Below are 25,780 nucleotides of genomic sequence, written 5' to 3'. Positions count from 1 at the left end.
CCAAATTTCAGGACATGTTTTTTTTTTTGCTTTTTTTTATTTAGATGAAAAGCCATCTAAATAGCAAATGTGAAAATAGCGGTTGTGCTGTCAGACTACACTTACAGTTTACGTATAAGACTAAGACATTTCTCTGACACGTCCAGAAGAATGTGACCCCCAGGCTACAGAACAAACAGGGAATGTTTAGGTTACAGAGGATTCTGGGATGTGACAGCCCCCCCTTCCCTTTCACCATCTCTTTGTGGGTACAGGCAGAGGTCTTATGCCCTCCATTGTTTTGCCCAGCTCTCTCATTTTGGAGTTGTGTTCTTTTATGTTTTATCCAGCACAGACTTCTACGGCTTCAGAAATAGCTCTGCAGGACATTGTATTCCCCCTCAGTTTACAGGAGAACGTGCGGAACGTTTCCACTCTCTCGTTATATTTCTTAGATCTGTCAAGTTTTAAGGAGGACTGGAGGAATTCTGGGAAAACTTCTGGTTAAATGGTTATTAGCTGGGCATCATCACAGATGGCTCCGAAACAAGTTGTCCCTCAACTTTCCTAGACTCCTGAAGGGATGAGGACCCTTCTGCTTCTATACCAGAACCTAGCTGAACAGATTAGTCATCCAGGACGAGCTGGATGGCAAGCCTTGCAGATGTAAAGGAGGGAATCAAACAGGGTACTATACTAACTCCCCAGATAGTGTCACACACGATAGGCTTAGATACAGAGGCTCAGCAGACAGTGTTCAACATGAAAGGATTAGAAACATCTGCTCAGCAGACAGTATCCCACATGATAGGCTAAGGCGCTGTTCACATCTGGGTCACATTTGAAGGACACCGTGACGCAACCTGACAGACTCCTATATAAGTTTGTTGGAGACCTTTGGTCTGTCATGTAACGGATCCACGATGATTGAATTAATAACACAGATGACCAGCTTGGATACCTGTTCAGTAGGCAGTATCACACATGACAGGAGTTCAGCAGGCAACTTCACACATGGTAGGCTTAAAGGGATCGGCTCATCTCATACATTGGGAGTATATCACTAGGATATGCCCCTAATGTCCAATAGGTGCGGGTTCCACTTCTGGGATCTACACCTATTTCTAGAACAGAAGTGGGACCCGCATCAGACATTGGGCATATCCTAGTGATATACTTCCAATGTGTGAGATGAACCAGCCCCTTTAACTACACAGCTCAACAGATAGTATCATACATGATGGGCTTAGATACACCATCTTAGTAAACATCACACAGGGTAGGCTTAGATATAGCAGCTCAGCAGACAGTGTCATACATAATGGGCTTAGATACACCATCTTAGTAAACATCACACAGGGTAGGCTTAGATATAGCAGCTCAGCAGACAGTGTCATACATGATGGGCTTAGATACACCATCTTAGTAAACATCACACAGGATAGGCTTAGATATAGCAGCTCAGCAGACAGTGTCATACATGATGGGCTTAGATACACCATCTTAGTAAACATCACACAGGATAGGCTTAGATATAGCAGCTCAGCAGACAGTATCATACATGATGGGCTTAGATACACCATCTTAGTAAACATCACACAGGATAGGCTTAGATATAGCAGCTCAGCAGACAGTGTCATACATGATGGACTTAGATACATCATCTTAGTAAACATCACACAGGATAGGCTTAGATATAGCAGCTCAGCAGACAGTGTCATACATGATGGGCTTAGATACACCATCTTAGTAAACATCACACAGGATAGGCTTAGATATAGCAGCTCAGCACACAGTGTCATACATGATGGGCTTAGATACACCATCTTAGTAAACATCACACAGGATAGGCTTAGATATAGCAGCTCAGCAGACAGTGTCACACAGTGGCTCAGAACAGTATCACCCTTGGTAGGCTTAGATACACAGGCCCACATCTTGTAGTGTGGGTTTTGGCTGAGTGTCAGGGCACTGATAATAAAGCCAATCATCACATTGATGGCACTGTTGCTGTGTGTATGTGACAGCTGCGACCGCAGGACCTGTGCTGTGGCCTCTATGAAAGGCTCATTGTTCTCCCGGGGATGCACACCGCATGTTATCAGCTGATCTCACATCTTCGTGTCCCTTTAAACCAGCTGCTTTTTCCAGCAAATGCTCAGGATATAAATACTCAGGTCTCCGATTACCTTCCGCGTGGCTGAAAACAACTTTCATTTTATTTTTTATTTTGGTGACAGGAAGATGTCAACTGCCCAAATAGGAAATTATCAGCAGACTTATAAAAGGCAGCGGAAAACTCTCCCCAACCTCGGCTTGAACAGATTCTATTCTCCAAATTAGCTCCTGCAGTAAGTGTACAAGACGCCCAAAAATTATAGAATGCGCCAAACTTTCAGAGGAAAAGGAGCTGAGCGCCGGTTCAAACAGCATTTCAAGAAATAGCATTATGGGATTGCTCATTTTCTAATACAAGACAAAGGTTTCTGAGACAGACCTGGCACTTGCCTATGGTACATGAAGTTGACTGCCTGCTTGTTGGTGCTGACCACATTGGCTATACAGTTGAGAAGCTTCTTGCAGTATGTTTAATGTATTTTACCACATGCATCACTATTTGAATTTAGAGGGGTTTTCCGAGATAATGTAACTGATGATTTATCCCCTGGATAGGTCATCAGTATCTGATCGTGGGGGTCCGACACCCGGGACCCCTGCTGATCAGCTGTTTGAGAAGGCACCGACGCTTGAAGTAGCACCACGGCTTTCCTTAGACCATGTGATGTCACATTCATTGGTCACATGGCCTAGGCGCAGCTCAGCCCCATTTAAGTGAATGGGGCTGAGCTGTGATACCAACCACAGCCGCTATCAAATGGACAGAGCTGTGCTTAGTGAGCACCGCTGCCTTTTCAAACAGTTGATTGAGTCCTGAGTGTTGGACCTCCACCGATCAGATACTTATGGACCTATCCACTGGATAGGTCATTAGTTTAAATATCCCGGAAAACCCCTTTAATCTGAATAAATAACCCTGGAAATTCCCAAAAATTTAAAGAGCAGTACTTAAAGAAGACCTTTCACCAGAATAAAGTATCTAAACTGACTATACAGACGTGTAGAGCGGCGCCCAGGGATCCCCCTGCACTTACTGTTATCCCCGGGCGCCGCTCCGTTCTCCGGTTATAGCCTCCGGTATCTTCATAGTTAGGCTCCACCCAGGGGAACCTGCCGCGGTCTCCTTCTCCTATGCTGTAGCGCTGGCCAATAGCCTGGCTATGAGCTGAGCGCTGTGATTGGCCAGCGCTACAGCATAGGAGAAAGAGACGCCGGCAGGTTCCCCTGGGTGGAGCCTAACTATGAACATACCGGAGGCTATACCGGGAGAACGGAGCGACGCCCGGGGATAACAGTAAGTGCAGGGGGATCCCTGGGCGCCGCTCTACACGTCTATATAGTCAGTTTAGATACTTTATTCTGGTGAAAGGTCCTCTTTAAAGGGGTTATCCCATCTTTGACAATTGTGGCATATCGCTAGGATATGCCCCCATTGTCTGATAGGTGCGGGTCCCACCACTGGGACCCGCACCTACAAGGAGAACGGAGCTGGGGAGAGTTGTGGCTGGAGGACCCCGGGTTTCCTGGGGTCCGTCCACCACCAGGCGCAGCTCCCCGCCTCTCCCATTGAAGTGAATGGGAGCGCACCCAGCATGCGTGGCCACCGCTCCCATTCATTTCTATGGGGCTCGGCTATTTTCGGCGGCTCCATCGAAATGAATGGAGGGCGGCTGCGCATGCGTAGTGCGCCCTCCTCAAGTTTCTCCGCTCCGTTCTGCTTGTAGGTGCGGGTCCCAGAGGAAGGACCCGCACCTATCAGACAATAGGGACATATCATAGCGATATGCCCCCATTGTCTAAGATGGGATAACCCCTTTAAACTATCACAGACAAAAAAACGCAAACTAAAAGCATGATTATACATGTAGTAATTGCATGTAGCGGGCCACATGCATTCCCTAACTGCAGCATGATCACGACATGTGGTCGCACCCTTATAATCCTTGTGGCCTCCTTTTAAGGCCTCATGCACATGAACGTTTTTTTTTTCCGTTTACGTTCTGTTTTTTGCGTTCCGTATACGGAACCATTCATCTCAATGGGTCCGCAAAAAAAACCAGAATGTACTCCGTATGCATTCCGTTTCCGTATTTCCGTTCCGTTCAAAGATAGAACATGTCCTATTCTAGTCCGCATAACGGACAAGGATAGTACTTTTCTATCAGGGGCCAGCTGTTCCGTTCCGCAAAAAACAGAATGCACACAGACGTCATCCGTATTTTTTGTGGATCCGTTTTTCGCGGACCGCAAAATACTGAAAAAGCCATACGGTCGTGTGCAATAGGCCTAGATGTGTGCTGGAAAAGTTGCTGTACTACGCTGGTAGAGAGTTTCTAACAACAATCTTTTTCTACAGATAATGGTATAAAAACATTGAACTTCACAGCAGGTTGTAAAATGACATTGCCTCTTATCTATTGTGCTGGCCTCTAGCTGACAATATAAAAATTGCAGAATGTAATCACTTATTTACAGTTAGTACTATGACTTTATTTGGCAGAAGATGTGGTGGTCTTCTGCAGAGGAAAAGAAGGGGTAAAAAGTTTCCAATAATTGTTATTTTCATTATTTATCCAAGCACAGCACCCTCTGTGGGTCAGAAGTTGTCAATGCAGAAGGTTGCAATTTTAAAATGATTTCTGCAATGACCTTTGAGATAGATTTTTGCTCTATAGAACAGGGATTCTGTTAATAATTATTTATTTCTTCAGTAGGGTGTTCACGGATTCACAGATTGTAGGTCTGCTTTAGTTTATCATACTCTTTGGTCATGGAATGCTTGGTTGGGGTCTGTCTTCCTATATTAATAACACAAGTCCTTATCTTTGTGGTTTATACTTGTTTTCCTGCAGTGAGCTGTAATATGTTTCTGCAGTGGTTGTGTTATAGAACCTACTTTACAAAGAAGGGAGAAGGGTTAGGGTGCAGATGGTAGTGAGGTTTGTAAGAGGGATGTGAGTTTTCATTATTCTCTGTGCTGTCCATACAGACTGTAACACCCATGATGACCGGGAACAGTTGACTTTGCACAACACAGTCTATGCACAAACAACTTTAATACTAGAATACTGACCCTAAGTACAAGAATATAACCATTATAATACTGTCCTCTATGTAGAATCGTATAGCTACTATAATACTGCCCCTTTGTACAAGAACATAACTACTATAATATTGCCTCCTATGTACAAGAATATAACAACTATAATACTGCCTTCCATGTAGAAGTGTATAACTACTATAACACTACCCCTTTATACAACAATATAATTATAATACCAGAATAGATGTACTATAATACTGTGTCTATGTACAAGAATATAACTACTATAGTACTGTCTCTATGTACAAGAATATACCTATTATAATACTGCCCCCCTATGTACCAGAATAGAACAACTATATTACTGCCTCTATGTACAAGAATATAACTACTATAATACTGCTCCCTATGTAGAAGAATATAACTACTATAATACTGTCCCCTATGTACCAGAATAGAACAACTATAATACTGCCTCTATGTACAAGAATATAACTACTATAATAATACTCCCTATGTATAAGAATATAACTACTATAATACTGTCCCCTATGTACCAGAATAGAACAACTATATTACTGCCTCTATGTACAAGAATATAACTACTATAATACTGCTTCCTATATATATGAATATAACTACTATAATACTGTCCCCTATGTACCAGAATAGAAATACTATAATACTGTTCTCTATGTACAAGATTATAACTACTATAGTACTGTCCCCTATGCACACAAATATAAGCATTAACTGGGAAAGTCCAGGGTACAGACAATGCAGGTAACAAAAAATCACAGTAGAAGAACAAGATGCACCAGCCACCAGACGGTAAAATTAATCTTTTATTGTTTCACATTAAAATCCAGGTAGACAAACTCACAGAACACAGGTGATAGGAGTCACTTCAAATTGTCTTCAGATATTTTACGCACCCTTAATCATGGCTTAATAAAGAGCAATGGTTAAGGGTGCTTAACGCATCTGAAACGCGTTGGGAGTGACTCCTATTACATGTGTTTATCCACCTGGATTTTAATCTGAAGCAATAAAGGATTCATTTTACTGTCCGGTGGCTGGAGCATCTTGTTCTTCTAGCCTAATACTGCCCCCAACTATATACCTGTATAAAAATATACAGTAACTACTATAATACTACCCCCTATGCACAAAAATATAACTACTATAACACTGCCTCTTTAGAACATGAATATGAATTATGGACATTAATGCATTAGAAGTTTTCATGTTCACTGAGGTTTAAAGTGAACCATACATGAGAACCAATAGTAGCCTGAAGAGGACTGACCACACGTACAGAATTATGATATAGTATGTCCTAATCTCCATGTCATCTTTGTGTTTTAGAACATGTTGGCCAAAGCATTGTATGACAACAAGGCAGAATGCTCTGACGAGCTGGCCTTCCGAAAGGGTGACATCCTGACCGTGCTGGATCAGAATATCTTTGGCAGTGAGGGCTGGTGGAGGTGCTATCTACATGGACGCCAGGGTCTTGCTCCGGCCAACCGACTGCAGCTGTTCACCATAACCCAGAATGATTCCTCGTTGGTGCAGTCCAACTATAACTCCCTGGGCAGACAACAGTCTTCACAGAACATCTACCAAGTACCTTCTGCACCCAAAATCGAAGCTGGATCCATGTACGAGAGGATGGAAAACCTATATGTTACTCCGGCAACACAGAAGCCAATATCTGGGGACATCTACCAGACTCCGATTTGTTCTCCTGCTCAAGTCTACTATGAAAAGACCAACAGCTCTTCCAGCCAGGTAAATAATCATAAAAAAAAAAGGAAAAGGAAGGGAATTTCCCCTAGACACTTAGACCGGCTATCTAGACTGGCACCGAATTTATCACAGGAACGCATGGATGATAAATCTGGTGCAAGGATAGGCACTTTTCACTGACTCTATGCCAACTACTGATTAACTTGGAAACAAATTTTCACACTAGAATTGTGCAACAATTTTGGCACAAAACAGTGCATCTTAAGCTTCACCCTTTTCTGCTAAGCCCCATCCTTGTCGGGCACATCGGAAAAAGTGTAAAAACACTAAAAGTGTCAAACTGTGCCACTTTTGTAGACAGATTTTTGGCGCAGACACCCGGCATGCGCAGACCAGAAGGACGGATCCGGCATTCCCGTATTTTGAATACATTCCTATGGAAAAAAATGCCGGATCCGGCATTCAGGCAAGTCTTCAGTTTTTTTCACCGGAGATAAAACCATAGCATGCTACGGTTTTATCTTTTGCCTGATCAGTCAAAACGACTGAACTGAAGACATCCTTATGCATCCTGAACGGATTTCTCTCCATTCAGAATGCATTGGGATATACCTGATCAGTTCTTTTCCGACATTGAGCCCTTTTGACGGAACTCAGTGCCGGAAAAGAAAAACGCTAGTGTGAAAGTACCCACAAAGACGTTTTTCAGAATGGTTTCGGTCACATGGCGTAGGCGCAGCTCAGCACTATTGCTATACCAAGCTCAGCAACTATTAAATGTATAGCGCTGTGTTTGGTAAGTTGCGATGGGGCTACAGAAGCTCTGGTGAGCACTGCAGATTCCTCAAACAGCAGATCAGCTGGGTGTCGGGAGTTAGACTCCTGCTGATCCCATATTGATGACCTATCCTAAGGATAGGTCATTAACCCTTTTTCCGACATGTGACATAATTGTAAGTCACATGCGGGGTCTTTAAATATGATGCCCACTTCAGAGCGGCCGCCGTAATTGCCAGTTGCCTGCTGATTCACACAGCAGATAATCAGGGCTAATGTCTGCGACCGGCAAAAATGCAGATCGCAAACATTTAACCCCTCAGATGCTATGGTCAAATGTGACCATGTCATCTGAGAGCTCAAAACCCGGAAGTGTTGTGCTTCTGGGTCTGGAATGGCTCCCTAACATGGCGATCAGGTGAGCCATTCATGGTCTGTGAAAGGCCAGAGCCTGTGTAGGCTCTGATACTTTTAACAGGTACATTCCAATATAGGCCTGAAATTGGCAGCACTTCATTGGAATATACCGATCTTTGTATATTGTAATGGATAAAATCTGCATTACTTTATACAAATTGCATTGCAATAATTGCATGTTATAGTCACTAGGGTGACTTAAAAAAGTTTAAAAAAAAGTTAATAAAAGTTTGTAAAATAAAAAAAGTTTAAATTACTCCCCTTTTCCCAAAATGAAAGTAAAACTAAATAAACCCAAAAAAACAACATCATAAGCATCTTTGTGTCCAAAAATGACCGGGGGTCAGAATATGGAGATAAATAGAAAAAGTTATTTTTTTCCAATGTTTTTATTTTTTTTCAGTATTAAAACATAAGAAAAACTATACATATGTGGTATTGTTGTAATCGTACTGATCTGGAAAATGAAGAGCACAAGTCACTTTTACTGCATAGTGAACTTCCTAAAAACAACACCCATAAAACTGTGTTGGAATTGTTGGAACGGGAATGAGGGGGGGGAAATCATACTTTTTTAGGCATTTTAATCAAAATACTACATTTTGGCACCTTCATAATGAAATTTTGACCCATCCTTTTGCAAAACATAAAAAAAAAAAAGTTTTCAAAATTCCTTTACCCTACAACTTAAAATTACCCTCGGCCAATCAGCAGAACATTAACGGTGGTTACATGGGTAGAGCTCACTCATCCTTATGTCATGGCTGACCATTTTGAAGAAGTAGTTTCACCACTTTTCAAAAATAGTGCCCCCTTTTGATCATTACATCATGAAAAATTACAAACATGCTTTGGGTATGTTTGTCTTTATTTAAAGAACATATGAGAATCTAAAAGGTATTCAGCCGGGGAAGTGGGGGTGGTTCTAAAAGCAGGGAGTCAAGTATGTAAAAAAAATATATAATTTGAGCACCATGAAAGTCCCAATAAGTCTGCTTGATGCCAAATTACTGAGATTTTTGGGGTCATCTTATGCTGACCTTGTGTTCCCGTGTATGAATCCTAAAAAAATCATTTGATTCCGAGTTAAAATTTAGGATTTTTCAAAGGAAGTTAGATAAACAGGCACTCTGGACCAGAAGGTTTTGGGGTAAAGGAATCGTACTGCATCCTCTATTTTTAAAGACAATGAAGTGTTCTTCAGATTCAGAAAATGAGAAAAAGATGCAGCGCTGGGCCGTAAACACAGATCTCGGAGTTGTCTTTTTCTAATTTACCCTCTGGGATATTGTGCAACACAAATGTTTAAGCTCTCGACATATTCAGCTGTTGCCAGCAGCTGGGTGATGTCCCCGGCAGAGCCAAAGAGAGGACAGTATGCAGAGCACTCTGCGTCATAGGCTGCATGTCCACTACGCATTCTCAGGATTGTCGCTTTTCTGTCAGTCAGCAAAATGTGTTATTTATAGATGTCAACTGTGTTTTTTTTCTCTATGCAAAGACTACTGGTTTAACCCTTTATGGAACAGCACAGAATCGTGAAGATGTATGTTATATAGCAGTAACATTACTGTGGACACAGCGAAAGGTCTCTGGGAAATTCCAGCTTCACTTCAATGTCCAATCCAAAGATGGCCATTAGTGGCAGAATCTTATGTCTTGATATGACCTTTTGGCCAATAATTAAGTAGTTTTTGCAAGGAGATTTGGTCACATGGTTTTACACCATACTTAGAAATGTCTTTTGAATTATAACATGTAATATCTATGTCATCTCTTCTACAGCATCTCTTAACCCTCCCAAGGGCATCACGGGCTTCAAATGCCACCAGCATACCCCAACCAGATGTCTATGAAATCCCACCTTCCAAGCTGAATGTTCCAGCTGTTTCCCAGGTATGTACCTTTCCTGGCCTTACATTTTCCTCTCTAGAGTAAAATGTTCATCAGACAATACCTACACCATACTCCACGCCAATATATTTTTGAAGAATCTACTTGTAAAGCATGAACACCTTAAGATTCTTTACATTTTTTATTAATTTTTAGCGTGGTACCACACCGTCTCCAGTGAATGGACGTTCTCTATTTCTCACCTCGTCTGAGCAGCAAATCTATGACATCCCATCCAGTCCAGACACTCCAGGAAGAAGCAAAGTCAAGACTCCTAAAGCTTCTAATGTACGTGTGGTATCTACAGTCTATGCAAAACTTCCCACATCACATGTATATATAGTATTGTCTCTGTGACTTGTCCATCTTTGTTGCAATGCACTCAGCATATTTTTTTAAACGTATCATGACACCAGTGCTGGACATCTCCTGCAAGCCAGGTGACTACTTCTACTGGCAGTGGCATCAAACCTTTTTGGGTTATTTTATATTGATCTTTATGCAAGTTATTTTTGCCTGGCCACTAAAGAATTAAACTGCCTCCTAGACGAGTCTAACCTTTGTCCATAACTGCTGCCTCCAAGTATTTTGTTCATAAAATTGTCAGAATCAGAGGGAAGGCTGCATAACTTATGTTGCCTGTTGTATGTTTAGGAAAGTTACTTGCCATGGTGGATATATTTTTGACATGAAAGCTAACCTAAGTTCCACTTTACTTTCTCTCTCTGTTCTATCTCATATAATGACCACTTCGTACCTATTACAGGTGTATGACATCCCCCCAACTGGTACCTTGGCTCACCAGAAGAATAGAAGTGAAACTCCACCTGTGAGTCCTCAATACAACACTTTGCCAAACCCCCGGAAGTCAGATTGGATCTACGACATCCCATTATCCCCAGAGAGGAATATTTTAAAAGGTGGCTGTAGAAAGATATCTATAGACAGAGGCATGGTGTATGATGTTCCTCCGATGCGGTATGGACCAGTCCATTCCAACTGTGCTTCAAGCCAAATATATGATATCCCACCACAGCAAAATAAACTATCACCAACAGCTAATAAAAGTCTCTACGATGTCCCACCATCCCGAGATATTCCTGTTCCACATCAAAATGGAAGTTTAAGGAAAGGCTCTTCTACCTTTGGGGTACAAAGGTTGCATCATGTAGATTCCAAGGAAAATGTTTATGACATCCCAAGAGGTTCATCTGCTGGGTCTCCACCAAAGTCTGAGATAAGTAGCCTATCACGCAATGAGAGGATATATGATGTTCCTCCACCACTCTCAGGGAATCCTAAACCTTCCCTACATAAACCTGACCAAGATAGGTTGTCCGTGTCCAGCTCAGAAAGTCGCACCAGCACTTTGTCAACTTCATCCAATGCTTCTAGTGAGTCCTTTATGTTGTCAGTTCCAGATGAGAACACCACTCAAGTGACTCTAGAACCAGACGTGGCCATCAAGAAGATTACTGAACTTCAAGAATGGGTGTCTAGCTCCATAGCGAGCCTTATGATTTTTGTTAGCAGCAAATGGAGGCTCCAGGAAAACATGGAGTCCAATCTGGAGGACATTCACAGAGCAGTAGACAGCATTGTCTCATCATTAGAACAGTTCATAGGCTTTGCCCAGAGCATTAAGGTCAATGCTTCTCACTTAACGGACACAAACATTCAAATGAGGATTAATAACCAACTACAAACCCTTACAGACTCCTTACAAACCCTCTCTCAAAATCAGGAAGTTATAAATCTTTGCAACTGGTCTTTGCAGGCTTTGGTCATTAACAAATCTCATACGACACCCGATGACCTTGACAAGTTTGTCATGGTGGCCAGGACAATTCCAGATGACATCAAGAGGTTTGTGTCCATTATCATAGCAAATGGAAAACTTTTATTCAAAAAGCCTGAAAATGAGAAGAAGCTGAAACCTGTGAAGGAACAACCGGTGAGCCGAAAGCCACAAGTCCCCCTCCGCAAAGAAAACCAAGTCCTTCGGGAATCATGTGTCAATAAGACCATTGAGAAACACAAGGATGAAAAACATGAAAGACATCAGCTCTCCAGGCAGAAAGCTATGGAAGATAATGGATATGTTTACCTTCAGGTAAAAGCCCTTTACATTTTATTAATTTCCATTGTAAGTCTGAGAGATACTATTTCCTTATGGAAATAAGGAGTCTTAAAAGTCATGGAATGTTCCTCTGGAAAAAAGATATGCAAATTTGCTCTTTCAAAAAAAAAAAGAAAGAAAAAGAAAGGTGTGTTTCTAGCAAGTACCCGACAAAGCCTCCTCACCCATCGAAACCAGTAATCTGCTCTTCACTGACTAATGAAGGGCAATCACCCTGAAACAGCTGTCTGCAGATGAATTGGTTTGGCTATAATCCTAAATTGTGCTTCAAGGCCCGTTAAAAAGGTCAGAAAATTGACTTACAGGATAGCTGCTTTCAAACAGGTGGTGCTAGAGGCACAGCTTTCTATTTTTCTAAAGAGTATTAATTTGCATACCATTGTAACTCTGTAATGTCACTGGTTCCTAGTCAAGAAATCGGCTGCATTTTGAAGCTTAAGGAAAAAAGGGTTCAGTTTAGAGTTAAAGGAGTTGTCCAGGATTAGAAAAAGATGGCTGCTTTCTTCTAGAAACAGCTCCACAGCTGTCCACAGATGGTGTGTAGTATTGTAGCGGAGCCTTATTCATTTCAATGGAGCCGAGCTGCAATATCTGATACAACCTGTGGACAGATGTGGTGCTGTCTCTTTCTGTTAGAACGTAGCCATGTTTTTTTAACCTAGTACCACCCATTTTCAAAAAGAAGCTGGCATAGTGATCAATTGATTTCCATGGCTATGACCTTTCTAATCTACAGTGATCAACTATCGTCGTTGGGTAAAATTCCAACCAGCCACATGTTGTAAATGTAGTATAACATGACAGCCATGAGACTCTGGCATATAGTGTGAGGTCCCGAATTGGAGACCCCTCTGTATGACGTCTATATGCATATGGACAGAAGTTGTCTTTGTGAGACACCTCTTTAATAAAGTTAGTTGATACTTTAAGGGGTTGTGCACCTTTTGGAAGGGAAGGGGGGGCTGGAACCCTCTGTTTGGCGTCCATATGCATATTGACAGAGGTTGTCTTTTTGAGACAACTCTTTAAAAAAGTTAGTTGATACTTAAAGGGTTTGTGCAACTTTGGGGGGGGGGGGGGGGGGGACAAACCTCCCCTCTTTGGTAGACCTGCAAAGGGAAGCATACTTAACTGCTTCTCCATGCTGGTTCCCAGCTCTTTCTCTTCCTGTCCTTAGCTTCCAGGATGTAAATGTCCGTTTTGACGGCGCTGCAGGTCACAGCTGCGGCCAACATCCTGGGAGCCAAGCGGAGAAGCCGAGGCCGGGAACAGAAGGAGGTAAGTGTGCTTCTCTTCGCAGGTCTGCCAGAGAGGCTGTGTGTGGGAGGGGCGGGGGGGGGGGGGGGGGGGTTGGCAAACACCCCCACGCAAAGGTGGGCTACGAAAAATATTTTACATTTTTCAAACCAGCGCCTGGAGCTGAATACTTTTGTAATTGCATGTAATAAAAAATGTAGTATAGCCACTAAGCTATTTAATAAAATGCATGCATATAGTGCCACCTGCTGTTTGTTCTTTCCCTTATTTCTGAGGTGGTCACACGTTGACAGTTACAGGGAAAGAGCTGCAGCACAAAGGACGCTGCCAGCTTAAAATAAATCTAGCAGAGCAACTGGAGCAACGAATTAGAAGATCTCTAGTTTCATGTGAGGTACAGGGCTGGTTCTAGCTTTGTTAGAAGGAAATTGTCATGTACTATATGTCTGATTTCCTTTTATTTTTTTACATTAATCATGGCATAAGCCCTTTAACCCCTTAAGGACTCAGTCCTATTTCACCTTAAGGACTTGGCCATTTTTTGCAAATCTGACCAGTGTCACTTTAAGTGCTGATAACTTTAAAACGCTTTTACTTATCCAGGCCATTCTGAGAGGTTTTTTTGTCACATATTGTACTTCATAACACTGGTAAAATGGAGTAAAAAATTTTCATTTTTATTTAAAAAAAATAACAAATTTACCAAAATTTTTGAAAAATTAGCAAATTTCCAAGTTTCAAATTCTCTACTTCTATAATACATAGTAATACCTCCAAAAATAGCTATTAGTTTACATTCCCCATATGTCTACTTCATGTTTGGATCATTTTGGGAATGCCATTTAATTTTTTTGGGGACGTTACAAGGCTTAGAAGCTTAGATGCAAATCTTGAAAATTTTCTTACATTTTCAAAAAACCACTTTTTAGGGACCAGTTCCGGTCTGAAGTCACTTTGTGAGGCTTACATAATAGAAACCACCCAAATGTGACCCCATTCTAGAAACTACACCCCTCAAGGTATTCAAAACTGATTTTACAAACATTATTAACCCTTTAGGTGTTCCCCAAGAGTTGATGCAGATGAAATTTCAGAATTTCTATTTTTTGCCAAACTTTCCATTTTAATCAATTTTTTCCACTAACAAAGCAAGGGTTAACAGCCAAACAAAACTCTATATTTATTGCTTTGACTCTGCGGTTTACAGAAACACCCGATATGTGGTCGTACACCACTCTACGGCCCCACTTCAAGGCGTAGAGGCAAAGGAACGCCGTGTGGTTTTTGGAAGGCAGATTTCGCTGGACTGGTTTATTTACACCATGTCCCATTTGAAGCCCTCTGATGCACCCCTAGAGTAGAAACTCCAAAAACGTGACCCCATTTTGGAAACTACGGGATAAGGTGGCAGTTTTTTTGGTACTATTTTAGGGTACATATGATTTTTGGTTGCTCTATATTACACTTTTTGTGAAGCAAAGTAACAAAAAATAGAAATTCTGAAATTTCATCTCCATTTGCCATTGACTCTTGTGGAACACTTAAAGGGTTAACAAAGTTTGTAAAATCAGTTTTGAATACCTTGAGGGTTGTAGTTTCTTAAATGGGGTCACTTTTTGGAGTTTCTACTCTAGGGGTGCATCAGGGGGGCTTCAAATGGGACATGGTGTCAAAAAACAAGTCCAGCAAAAACTGCCTTCCAAAATCCATATGGCATTCCTTTCCTTCTGCGCCCTGCTGTGTGCCCGTACAGAGTTTTACGACCACATATGGGGTGTTTCTGTAAACTAAAGAATCAGGGCAATAATTATTGAGTTTTGTTTGGCTGTTAACCTTTGCTTTATTACGGGAAAAAATGGATTAAAATGGAAAATTCGCCAAAAAATACCTGTCTTGGCACTGTTTTTATTTTTTATTATTTACAACGTTCATCTGACAGATTAGATCATGTACTATTTTTATAGAGCAGGTTCTTACGGACACGGCAATACCTAATATGTGTACCTTTTTTTATTTATTAATGTTTTACACAATAATATTTTTTAAACCCAAAAAACTTGTTTTAGAGTCTCCATAGTCTGAGAGCCATAGTTTTTTAATTTTTTGGACGATTGTCTTAGTTAGGGGCGCATTTTTTGCGGGATGAGACGACGGTTTGAATGGTACTATTTTGGGGTACATACGACTTTTTTGATCACTTTTATTACCTTTTTTTGGAAGTAAGGTGAGCAAAATTTCAATTTCATCATAGTTTTTATTTTTTATTTTTTATGGTGTTCACCGTGCGGGGAATGTAACATGACCGTTTTATAGATTGGGTCGTTACGGACGCGGTGATATATAACATGTGTAGGGAATTTTATTTTTTTAATTTTTAATCAGGGATAAATGTTTTTTTTTTATTTTTACTTTTTTTTATTTTTTTTTTACCAAGACCCACTTGGTTCTTGAAGATCCAGTGGGTCTGATGTCTGTATAATACAGTACAGTACACCATATAGTGTACTGCACTGTATTTCACTCACACTTTGTCTGAACAGATCTCTGCCTTTAGCACAGATCTGTTCAGCACCATGGACAGCAGGATGCCTGAGAAAGTGTCCTGTTGCCATGGGAACCTTCCCCGTCTGCCACAACTGAGCAGACGGGGAAGGGGAGGGAGGAGGGCTCCCTCCCTCTGTCATCCCATCCTGTCCGGGGGCTGCAAAGGCACAGCAGCCCCCCGATGGGAGAGGGAGGGAGCTCCCTCCCTCTTCACCTCTTCCATACAGCGGTTGGAAGGGGTTAAAATGGCGGACATCTGCACAGATGTCAGCCGTTTGAATCGGAGTGTCAGCAATGAGCTGACACTCTGATTCAACCGCTCGGCCATCCTGAAAATAAACGGGGGGCGGGCGGAAGATCACGCTCCCACCCCCCACACTGCCGCATGCCTCCCGCCCGCCTCCCGCACCGCCCGCAATCCTCCCCCCTGCAGCACCCGCAGGCACAAAAACACAGATGGCTGCAGGGGGGGGGTTAACTTTTAAAAATATGGGCACTTTGAGGTTTCTGAAACTTGCATAAGCGCTAAAAACCGCAGGTCTGAATTGACCTGCGGTTTGTAGCAATCGGCAATGCGGGGGGGGGGGGGGCACAGGACCCTCCTAGGCATTGTCACAGGGTGCCTGCTGAATGATTTCAACAGGCACCCTGTTCCGATCACTGATCAAAACTACACAGAACGTACCGGTACGTCCTGGCTCCTTAAGGACTCGGGAAACAGGGCGTACCGGTACGTCCTAAGTCCTTAAAGGGACACTGACAGGCCCTATAAACATATTTAGTTATTCCTATGCAGTCATAGATCTATTAAAGTGTATTCCAATGATATAACAGTACCCCCTGTCCGCATTGTAAACCATGTAAAAACAACTTTATATTCATCTGTCAATCACATTTCTTTATGCCCAAGGGGCGTTTTTTCTCATACCTTTGTGCCCAGCCGCGCCTCAACTGTCGATTCCTACCGCCGCCCAGCTCATTATTATTCACTGTGCTGGGCGGCTCTTACATTCCCCGATCCTGTCACCCGAGAGAAGAGTTTCTTGGCCGGCGCAGGCGCATTAACCATCTGAATTTCTGATGACATCAGCCCTCTGAAGCGCTGGATACGAGTGCCTTGGAGGAGAGATCGGAGGCAGGCGCATTCAATTACAGGCTTGGGAGGGTGACGGCGCATGCGCAGATGGTCCAATTGAGGCCGATGCCCATAAGTATCTATCGGGCATGCGCGGGAACTGACAGGATCGGGGAATGTAAGAGCCGCCCAGCGCAGTGAATAATAATGAGCTGGGCGGCGGTAGGAATCGACAGTTGAGGCGCGGCTGGGCACAAAGGTATGAGAAAAAACGCCCCTTGGGCATAAAGAAATGTAATTGACAGATGAATATAAAGTTGTTTTTACATGGTTTACAATGCGGACAGGGGGTACTCTTATATAATTTAAGGGGTTAAAGGATAACTGTCATATTTTCATATGACAGTCATATTTTCACTCAAAATTAAATTTTCATATATGTTGTTGCTGCTGTGGTGATAATCCTTAATCACTAATTATTGTGTTCACATACCACTTGTTTAATAAGATTCCGTCCATACAAGACTTGTTTCTGACTATCTTCTCAAGATGGCCACCGATGCCCTTACCCTGAGGCTAAGACCTCCCTCCCTCACTACCCCGAATTAATTCGGCTCATCTCAGGAACGCGCAGCCTCACCCCAACCAATCGGCTTTCTCCAGACTTAAACACGCCCTCTTCCTCCTGAGTAATCGCAAATTTTTATTGCAAATATTCTAATCACAAATTTTTATCGCGAATATCGGCACTAACCCGGTCCGACGGGAGCGCGCACGCAGCTTTCGTGACTGCACACTACTACATCCTCCGTCTTTTGTATATAGAAGATAGGAGACGGAGGACACCTAGCAATGCTGTTTTAGCCGCACCACTGAAATACCTGGGGGAGGAAAGAACATGCTGCAATTACTAGGTAATTCAATACCTATACAAAAGTATTAACTAGGGAACTAAGGTAAACTTAGTCAGATCCATTACATAAAAAAAATAATATGGCAGTACCCTTTAAATCAGGGGTGTCCAAACTTTTTTCGAAGAGTGCCAGATTTGATGAAGTGAACATGTGTGAGGGCCGACCATTTTGCCTGACATTCTTTGAACCATTAAAATTAAATGAACTATTTTATGCAAAGTTTATTGAAAACTGCATACTTTTCATTTTGTGACTTGGATGACAAATCTAAACTGGTGTTGAATCACTCTGCCTTTAATATAAAAAAAACAGGAAGTTGAAATATGTCAGGAACATTGTAAAGTACATTACACAAAATAATAAAGGTTGTCTATCAACTTTTAAGTTAAAAAAATGTGAACATGAACATAACACCAAGTATACATGTGTTCAAATATATTTATAACTGATTTAGACCAACTAACATTAACTGAGATTTTACAATGTATTCATTTCAATTGAAAAAAAATTTGCCTGCACAGCCCTGCCTGCCTGTCAGTGTGTTGCCTGTGCAGTTACTGCTGCTTGTCAAAGTGTTTGGTAGGCAGAATTTTTTTTACTTCTTCAATAGTCCTTAATGGCCGTCCTTGTCATCAGCCGGCGCAGGGAGAAGGAAAGCTCAAATCTCGCGAGATCTTGGACGTCGCAAGATTTGGGCTTTCCTTCTGCCTGCGCCGGCTGATGACATCAAGTCCCGTGGCGAGAGATCCCAGGAGTCCTGAGCGGCATTCGGGGACTCACAGGGGGGGTCGTAAGATCTATATTTGGGCAACTTATCTGTGGGGCTTTTGGACATGCCTGCTTTAAATGATCTTACAGATACACAAATAACATTCTCCAATTCCATCCATGGTCACAGAGATCGACTTTTAGGGATTGACTAAAGAAGGCACATTAGAAAAGACTGTAATGTTTTTTTCTTATTTCACAGAAAAAAGAGGATATTGAGAAAACGCAAAGCTTATCACCAATTCAGCAGCTAGAAAACAAGACAAGCCCTATAGAAAAGGTAAAGACCTGCTTCTTCTGATAGATGTTATCACGATGAAGGCTCCTAGCAGAGCAACTGGAGCAATGAATTAGAAGATTTATGAATTCATTTGAGGTACAGGGCTGGTTCATAAGTGAACCAAGGGTCAAGTGTTATCTTTCAAAAGATTTGGCAAATTTTTGGTGTTTTCTTAAATGAAATGTCAGTATAAGTTATGTAACATGGGTGATGGCAACTGTATAGAAATAGTTGACATCAATGAAACAGCTCCCTCTAGAGGCTAAGATGACATGAAAATAGGATATCATTCATGCATTAATATTTTGATATAAGCAATTTTTCTCTGAATATATGATCTTGACCATGTTCCATGTCATTTTAGAGGAAAGGATGGCTGAGACCTGATTACAGGATATCTTTAAGCAATGACCCTGAAAAGAAAAGTGATGCAGGCCTCTTAAATGTAAGTGTAATTTACATGTATGGCTCATCCCAGTGGCCCCCCAATGTCACTCTATTTTCCATGGCTAGCATTTCAGTAGAGAAGCTATGGTTATTATAAAATAAGCAAATATGGATGAAAGTATTAGCTTACAGAACATTAATTCCTTCAATTTGTACCTTCAGAAACCAATTGTCCTCACAACTAAACCAGAAGCTCCTAGGTCAACAGCTCCAGTCAAGAAGATCGCACTTTCCGAGCACTGCTACCTTTACTTTGGTGCTCTCCAGAAGGCAATATGTGTTTTTGAAGACAGTATCAGCAAAAACGAGACACCCGAAGTCTTCATCACCCATGGAAAACTGATCATTATGGTCGGACAGAAACTGGTGGACCTTCTCTGCCAAGACGTCAAGGCCAATGAAGCCCGCAATGACATTCTACTCAAGAGCAGCGAGCTCTGCAGTCTACTCAAGAACTTGGCCATGGCAACCAAGACAGCTGCCATTCAGTACCCAAACACAGTCACCATGCAAGAACTCCACTGTAGGACAAAGGAGCTGTTCAACTATACACAGTTATTCCGGGCAATGGTAGAATGATTGTTGAAACAATCAAGGAGATACAAAATGGATTGTTATAAACTATAAATAATATTGAACCAAAACAAGGATACTCATGAAGCAAAAATGAAGAACCTTTTGCAATCATTAAATATGGTGACTTCACCGTCTAACCCTGGTGATAAAAGTTAACTCCATGAAGTCTACTTGGAGTAAAAAAATAAAATTGGTGCACTCCTTAAGACACTGGCTCATGATATCACACCTTACCCCTCAACCAAAGATACTTTTGCTGGTCCACTCTTGTTTCCTAATGATGCAGTGCTTTTAGAGAGCAGTTTCATACCACTCATAGGGTGGTAATGCTGGTGCTGGTACCAACTTAAGCAGGTGCCCCCCTCATTATAGGCCTCATAACTGTTGTATGAGATGTGCCTATGGCACGCTTTTTCTTGATCATAGAACATGCAGACCTTTCCTCTGCCTATTCCTTTTTAATAAAGCTTATCAGGGAATATGTAAATAAGGAGAAGGGGCCATATCCAAGAGGCTATCAAGTATAAAAAACGGTATACTATTACATGCAGCCTTATCCTAATGAAGGTTGTAGTCCATGGACAGATGATTAGTTCCCATATACACAACAATCTTTCTATCTATTAGGATCCACATCCCCGCTCCAGAGCTACAATCTGGACACAGGTCAGAGTACACCCTTGTACTGTAAATGTATTTTGAAATGGAAATTTGTACAGACTCTTTTATGTGTATTTTGACAGAATTTGTATTTAATATAAAAAAAACTATATTTAAAAGATGGTTTCGCTTCCTCTGTGATTTCTTATGTACTTTTATTCACAAACCAACTGAGAAGGAAGGTGGGGGGAGTAAGGGTAGCTTCAGATGGACTTCTTTGAAGGAGGTTGATTTTCCTGCAGGGTTTCAAAGCCAGAAGCGGAATCCAAAGGAATTGGCCTTGGCTGAAAAACCTGCAAGAAAATCAGACTCAAAACCTCCTCCAAAAACTCTGTGCCTAAGGGGACATTTTAAAGAGGGTCTTTCAGGTCCTTTTCACCTACCAAAGTCCTCCCATGGCCCTGTACATGAGATGAATAGGAGTTGGCAAAGATTTCTAGTGTTATGTGTGCAAGTTTGGTAAATGTGTTGGATCATGAAGGGTTCGTTCCCCTCCTACCCAGTATTTCTAAAACTAGCAAAGATGATGAAAAACTGCAAAAGGTACCAAATTTAGGCACAAAACAGACTATATTTATGACTTTTGGATGCCATAAAATTGTTGAAGAAGATTAATACATTCCCCTCACATTGTCCTCTTGAACACTTATTGACTGTCGGTGTCATTAGCAAGTGTTCTCACTCTGTGCAACAGTGGTAGAGGACTCTTTGCATTGCTTGGAGTTCTAGCAACGCTCTGCTAACTTGTTTATTTCATAATGATTTTACTTGAAATGGTATTTCCATCTGGAACATTGATGCCATATCTATAGGATATGCCATAAAAATCAGATATGTGTGGGTCCCACCTCTGGGGCCCCAAAGTGAACAAAGAACTAACGACGCGGCGGTGAATGGAGGGGTGGCTGTGCTTGTGCAACCTGCTATACATTCACTGCTATGGGACTTATGAAAATAGCCTACTGAGGAAATTTTTCAGTAGTCCCATAGCACTGAATCATGTTGCGTATGTGTGGTGTTCTCTCCTTCCTAAGGATAGTTCCAGGGGTGGGACCCACACCGATCTGACATTTAGGGCATTTCCTATCAGGATGCTATAAGTGTCCCAGATAGGACAATCCCTTTTTCAGATGTTTACTATTGATGACCTATCCTCAGGATTAAAACTAAAAATATATATAAATTGACAATAGTCCTTACAAGGACTTTTGGGTCTCTGTAAAAATATATATAAATTGAGGATGCTTACCGTCTTATTGGAGACCCCCAGTTCCCCAAAATTACCAAATGTCTACAAAATGGCTGGCTCACAATATTCTGCAAGTATTTTTACTCATACATATATACAGTTGCAAGAAAAAGTATGTGAACCCTTTTTAATTATATGGATTTCTGCACAAATTGGTCATAAAATGTGATCTGATCTTCATCTAAGTCACAACAATAGACAATCACAGTCTGCTTAAACTAATAACACACAAAGAATTAAATGTTACCATTTTTTTATTGAACACACCATGTAAACATTTACAGTGCAGGTGGAAAAAGTATGTGAACCCTTGGATGTGAACCTCCTTTTGCATCAATAACTTCAACCAAACGTTTCCTGTAGTTGCAGATCAGATGTGCACAACGTTCAGGAGTAATTCCTGACCATTCCTCTTTACAGAACTGTTTCAGTTCAGCAATATTCTTGGGATGTCTAGTGTGAATCGCTTTCTTGAGGTCATGCCACAGCATCTCAATCGGGTTGAGGTCAGGACTCTGACTGGGCCACTCCAGAAGGCGTATTTTCTTCTGTTTAAGCCATTCTGTTGTTAATTTACTTCTATGCTTTGGGTCGTTGTCCTGTTGAAACACCCATCTTCTGTTGAACTTCAGCTGGTGGACAGATGGCCTTAAGTTCTCCTGCAAAATGTCTTGATAAACTTGGGAATTCATTTTTCCTTCGATGATAGCAATCCGTCCAGGCCCTGACGCAGCAAAGCAGCCCCAAACCATGATGCCCCCACCACCATACTTCACAGTTGGGATGAGGTTTTGATGTTGCTGTGCTGTGCCTCTTTTTCTCCACACATAGTGTTGTGTGTTTCTTCCAAACAACTCAACTTTGGTTTCATCTGTCCACAGAATATTTTGCCAGTACTGCTGTGGAACATCCAGGTGTTCTTGTGCAAACTGTAAACGTGTAGCAATGTTTTTTTTTGGACAGCAGTGGCTTCCTCTGTGGCATCCTCCCATGAAATCCATTCTTGTTTAGTGTTTTACGTATCGTAGATTCGCTAACAGGGATGTTAGCATATGCCAGAGACTTTTGTAAGTCTTTAGCTCACACTCTAGGATTCTTCTTCACCTCATTGAGCAGTCTGAGCTGTGCTCTTGCAGTCATCTATACAGGATGGCCACTCCTAGGGAGAGTAGCAGCAGTGCTGAACTTTCTCCATTTATAGAGAATTTGTCTTACCGTGGACTGATGAACAGCAAGGCTTTTGGAGATACTTTTATAACCCTTTCCATCTTAATGCAAGTCAACAATTCTTAATCATAGGTCTTCTGAGAGCTCTTTTGTGCGAGGCATCATTCACATCAGGCAATGCTTCTTGTGAAAAGCAAACCCAGAACTGGTGTGTGTTTTTTTATAGGGCAGGGCAGCTGTAACCAACACCTCCAATCTCATCTCATCGATTGGACTCCAGTTGGCTGACACCTCACTCCAATTAGCTCTTGGAGATGTCATTAGTCTAGGGGTTCACATACTTTTTCCACCTGCACTGTGAATGTTTACATGGTGTGTTCAATAAAAACATGGTAACATTTAATTCTTTGAGTGTTATTAGTTTTTAAGCAGACTGTGATTGTCTATTGTTGTGACTTAGACGAAGATCAGATCAGATTTTATCACCAATTTGTGCAGAAATCCATATCATTCCAAAGGGTTCACATACTTTTTCTTGCAACTGTATATAAAAAACATTTAACCACACAATATACTAATAAATCATAAATCCCCAATTAAAATATATTCACAATAAGTAAGTTAATAGAACTGGTCCCTTTATAATGCAGAGCTCACGCATAAAAATGAAAAAATAAATCAAAAAGTGCGGTCATTCGCTTGTGTTTGAGCGTGTGGTTCAAGGTTTGGTGATTTATTTTCAAATAGTTCAGTCACCTAATGTAGACAGACAAGGTAACTTCCATATCTCTTATTGTGGTCTATTCACATCAATGCGATTTATCGCTGTTAGTGCATGTTCATGTGTTAAGATTGTGCTATTAGTCACAATCGGCTTTTCAGATGGTTAGAATAATCCAAATTTGCAGATTATAATATATGGCCGACCTCAGCTTATCAACCGACTTTCACTGAGCGGAGCTGCCACATAGAGGGGGTAAAGCAGGTGATGCTGATCTGGTTGGCGCGGTATATGTTCCTTTCCGCTCACTGAGGGACGGGCTTCCCTGCTAGAACCTCCGAATTTCATCAAGGTATGGTAGGCATGTATGAGGAGTCAAGCTCAAGGTCCTGAGGCCATCAAATATGAATGAATGTGTCCTTTCTTTATAGGAAATCTTCTCTTATGACATAGACTATGTAGTTATGATGTGTTTGTGATGTCATGGTGACCACAGATGTTTATGACTTTTGCAGCCATCATTCATTATGAAGTCATTTACAATTTTCTAAAGTGTTAACCCTTCAGTGATTGTCAAAGTGATTGTCAAAGTGCCTGCATCATGCAAAGATACAGCAGTTTGCAGAGGGACAGTTTGCATAACTGCTGGGTATTTTCTGTCCCCCTTCCCCTGAAGATTGCAGGGTTCCTGCTTCGGGAGATGCAGGTTTGGCTGTAATTAACAGCCACTGGTACGGGTGCCAAAACTGGGCACTTTGACCAGTGGGTCCAATCGACCCCTTCCAGGCCAAACCATGTAAATAAACAGGCTAATGACATGGTCCCTGTGCCTGCCGTGCATTCATTTTACTGAGTTTGATGACACTGTGGGAATACAAAAATTAAAAACTATCGCTGTGTTCCCAAATGTGGAAGCGCTGGGCAGAAAATCTGCATCTTTTCTGCATGTATGTGTATACAGATCACTGGTACCAGTGTATACTGTATATGGGGACAACAGGGAAATGGATAATGTGATCCCTGCTAAGGCTACTTTCACACTTGCGGCAGAGTGATCCGGCAAGCAGTTCCGTCGCCGGATCCGGCAAAATGTATGCCAACTGATGGCATTTGTCTGATCAGGATCCCGATCAGTCTTAAAAATGCCTGATCAGTCAGAAAAATGCATTGAAATGCCAGATCCGTCTTTCCGGTGTCATCCGGCAAAACAAATCCAGCATTTATTTTTTTCACCTTTTTTTCGGTCTGCGCATGTGCAGACCGGAAGGACGGATCCGGCATTCCGGTATTTTTAATGCCGGATCCGGCACTAATACATTCCTATGGAAAAAAATGCCAGATCCGGCATTCGGGCAAGTTTTCAGTTTTTTTTGGGCCGGAGATAAAACCGTAGCATGCTGCGGTTTTAACTTTTGCCTGATCAGTCAAAATGACTGAACGGAAGACATCCTGATGCATCCTGAACGGATTGCTCTCCATTCAGAATGCATGGGGATATGCCTGATCAGTTCTTTTCCGGCATTGAGCTCTTTTGACGGAATTCAGTGCAGGAAAAGAAAAACGCTAGTGTGAAAGTACCCTAACCTGTGCCCCCAAAGTAATAATGTTGTACATTAATACAGTAAAATGTAAAAAAAAGGGAAATAAAGTACTGTATTTTTTGCTCTATAAAACATACCTGACCATAAGACACACCTAGTTTTAAGAGGAGGAGATCACATCCCCAAATCAGACCCCCAATCTTCATCAGACCTCAGATCAAACCCCTACAATCTCCATCAGACCTAAGATCAGACTCCCAATCTTCAACAGACCCCCACATTTTCATCAGACCCCTAACCCTCGTCAGACCTTAGATCAGACTCCAAATCTTCATCAGTCTCTCAATCCTCATCAGACCCTAGATCAGATCCCTAAATCAGACCTTCAACCTTTATCAGACTTCAGATCAGACCCCCAATCTTCATCAGTCCCCCACTCTTCATTATACCTCAGATCAGACC

At 41.7% G+C, this 25,780-nt stretch overlaps 1 protein-coding gene across 2 annotated transcripts in view; it reads left to right on the top strand.

The window, feature by feature from the left end:
* The window catches only part of CASS4 (Cas scaffold protein family member 4), a 109,736-nt gene extending 89,005 nt beyond the window's left edge, over positions 1-20,731 (top strand). Inside the window, exons 2-8 of one of the 2 annotated variants that reach the window (XM_040436981.1) lie at positions 6,509-6,934; positions 9,872-9,982; positions 10,136-10,267; positions 10,746-12,092; positions 18,880-18,957; positions 19,322-19,402; positions 19,567-20,731. In XM_040436981.1, coding sequence (XP_040292915.1) covers positions 6,509-6,934; positions 9,872-9,982; positions 10,136-10,267; positions 10,746-12,092; positions 18,880-18,957; positions 19,322-19,402; positions 19,567-19,983 — 2,592 coding nt within the window. In that variant the 3' untranslated portion in view covers positions 19,984-20,731. The remainder of the gene's footprint in view (positions 1-6,508; positions 6,935-9,871; positions 9,983-10,135; positions 10,268-10,745; positions 12,093-18,879; positions 18,958-19,321; positions 19,403-19,566) is intronic. The other variant, XM_040436980.1, reaches the window with a different exon arrangement.
* The last annotated feature ends 5,049 nt before the right edge of the window (positions 20,732-25,780 follow it).

Source organism: Bufo bufo, chromosome 6, assembly GCF_905171765.1.
Source record: "Bufo bufo chromosome 6, aBufBuf1.1, whole genome shotgun sequence".
Lineage (NCBI taxonomy): Eukaryota > Metazoa > Chordata > Amphibia > Anura > Bufonidae > Bufo > Bufo bufo.
This window is presented reverse-complemented; position numbering and strand designations above follow the sequence as displayed.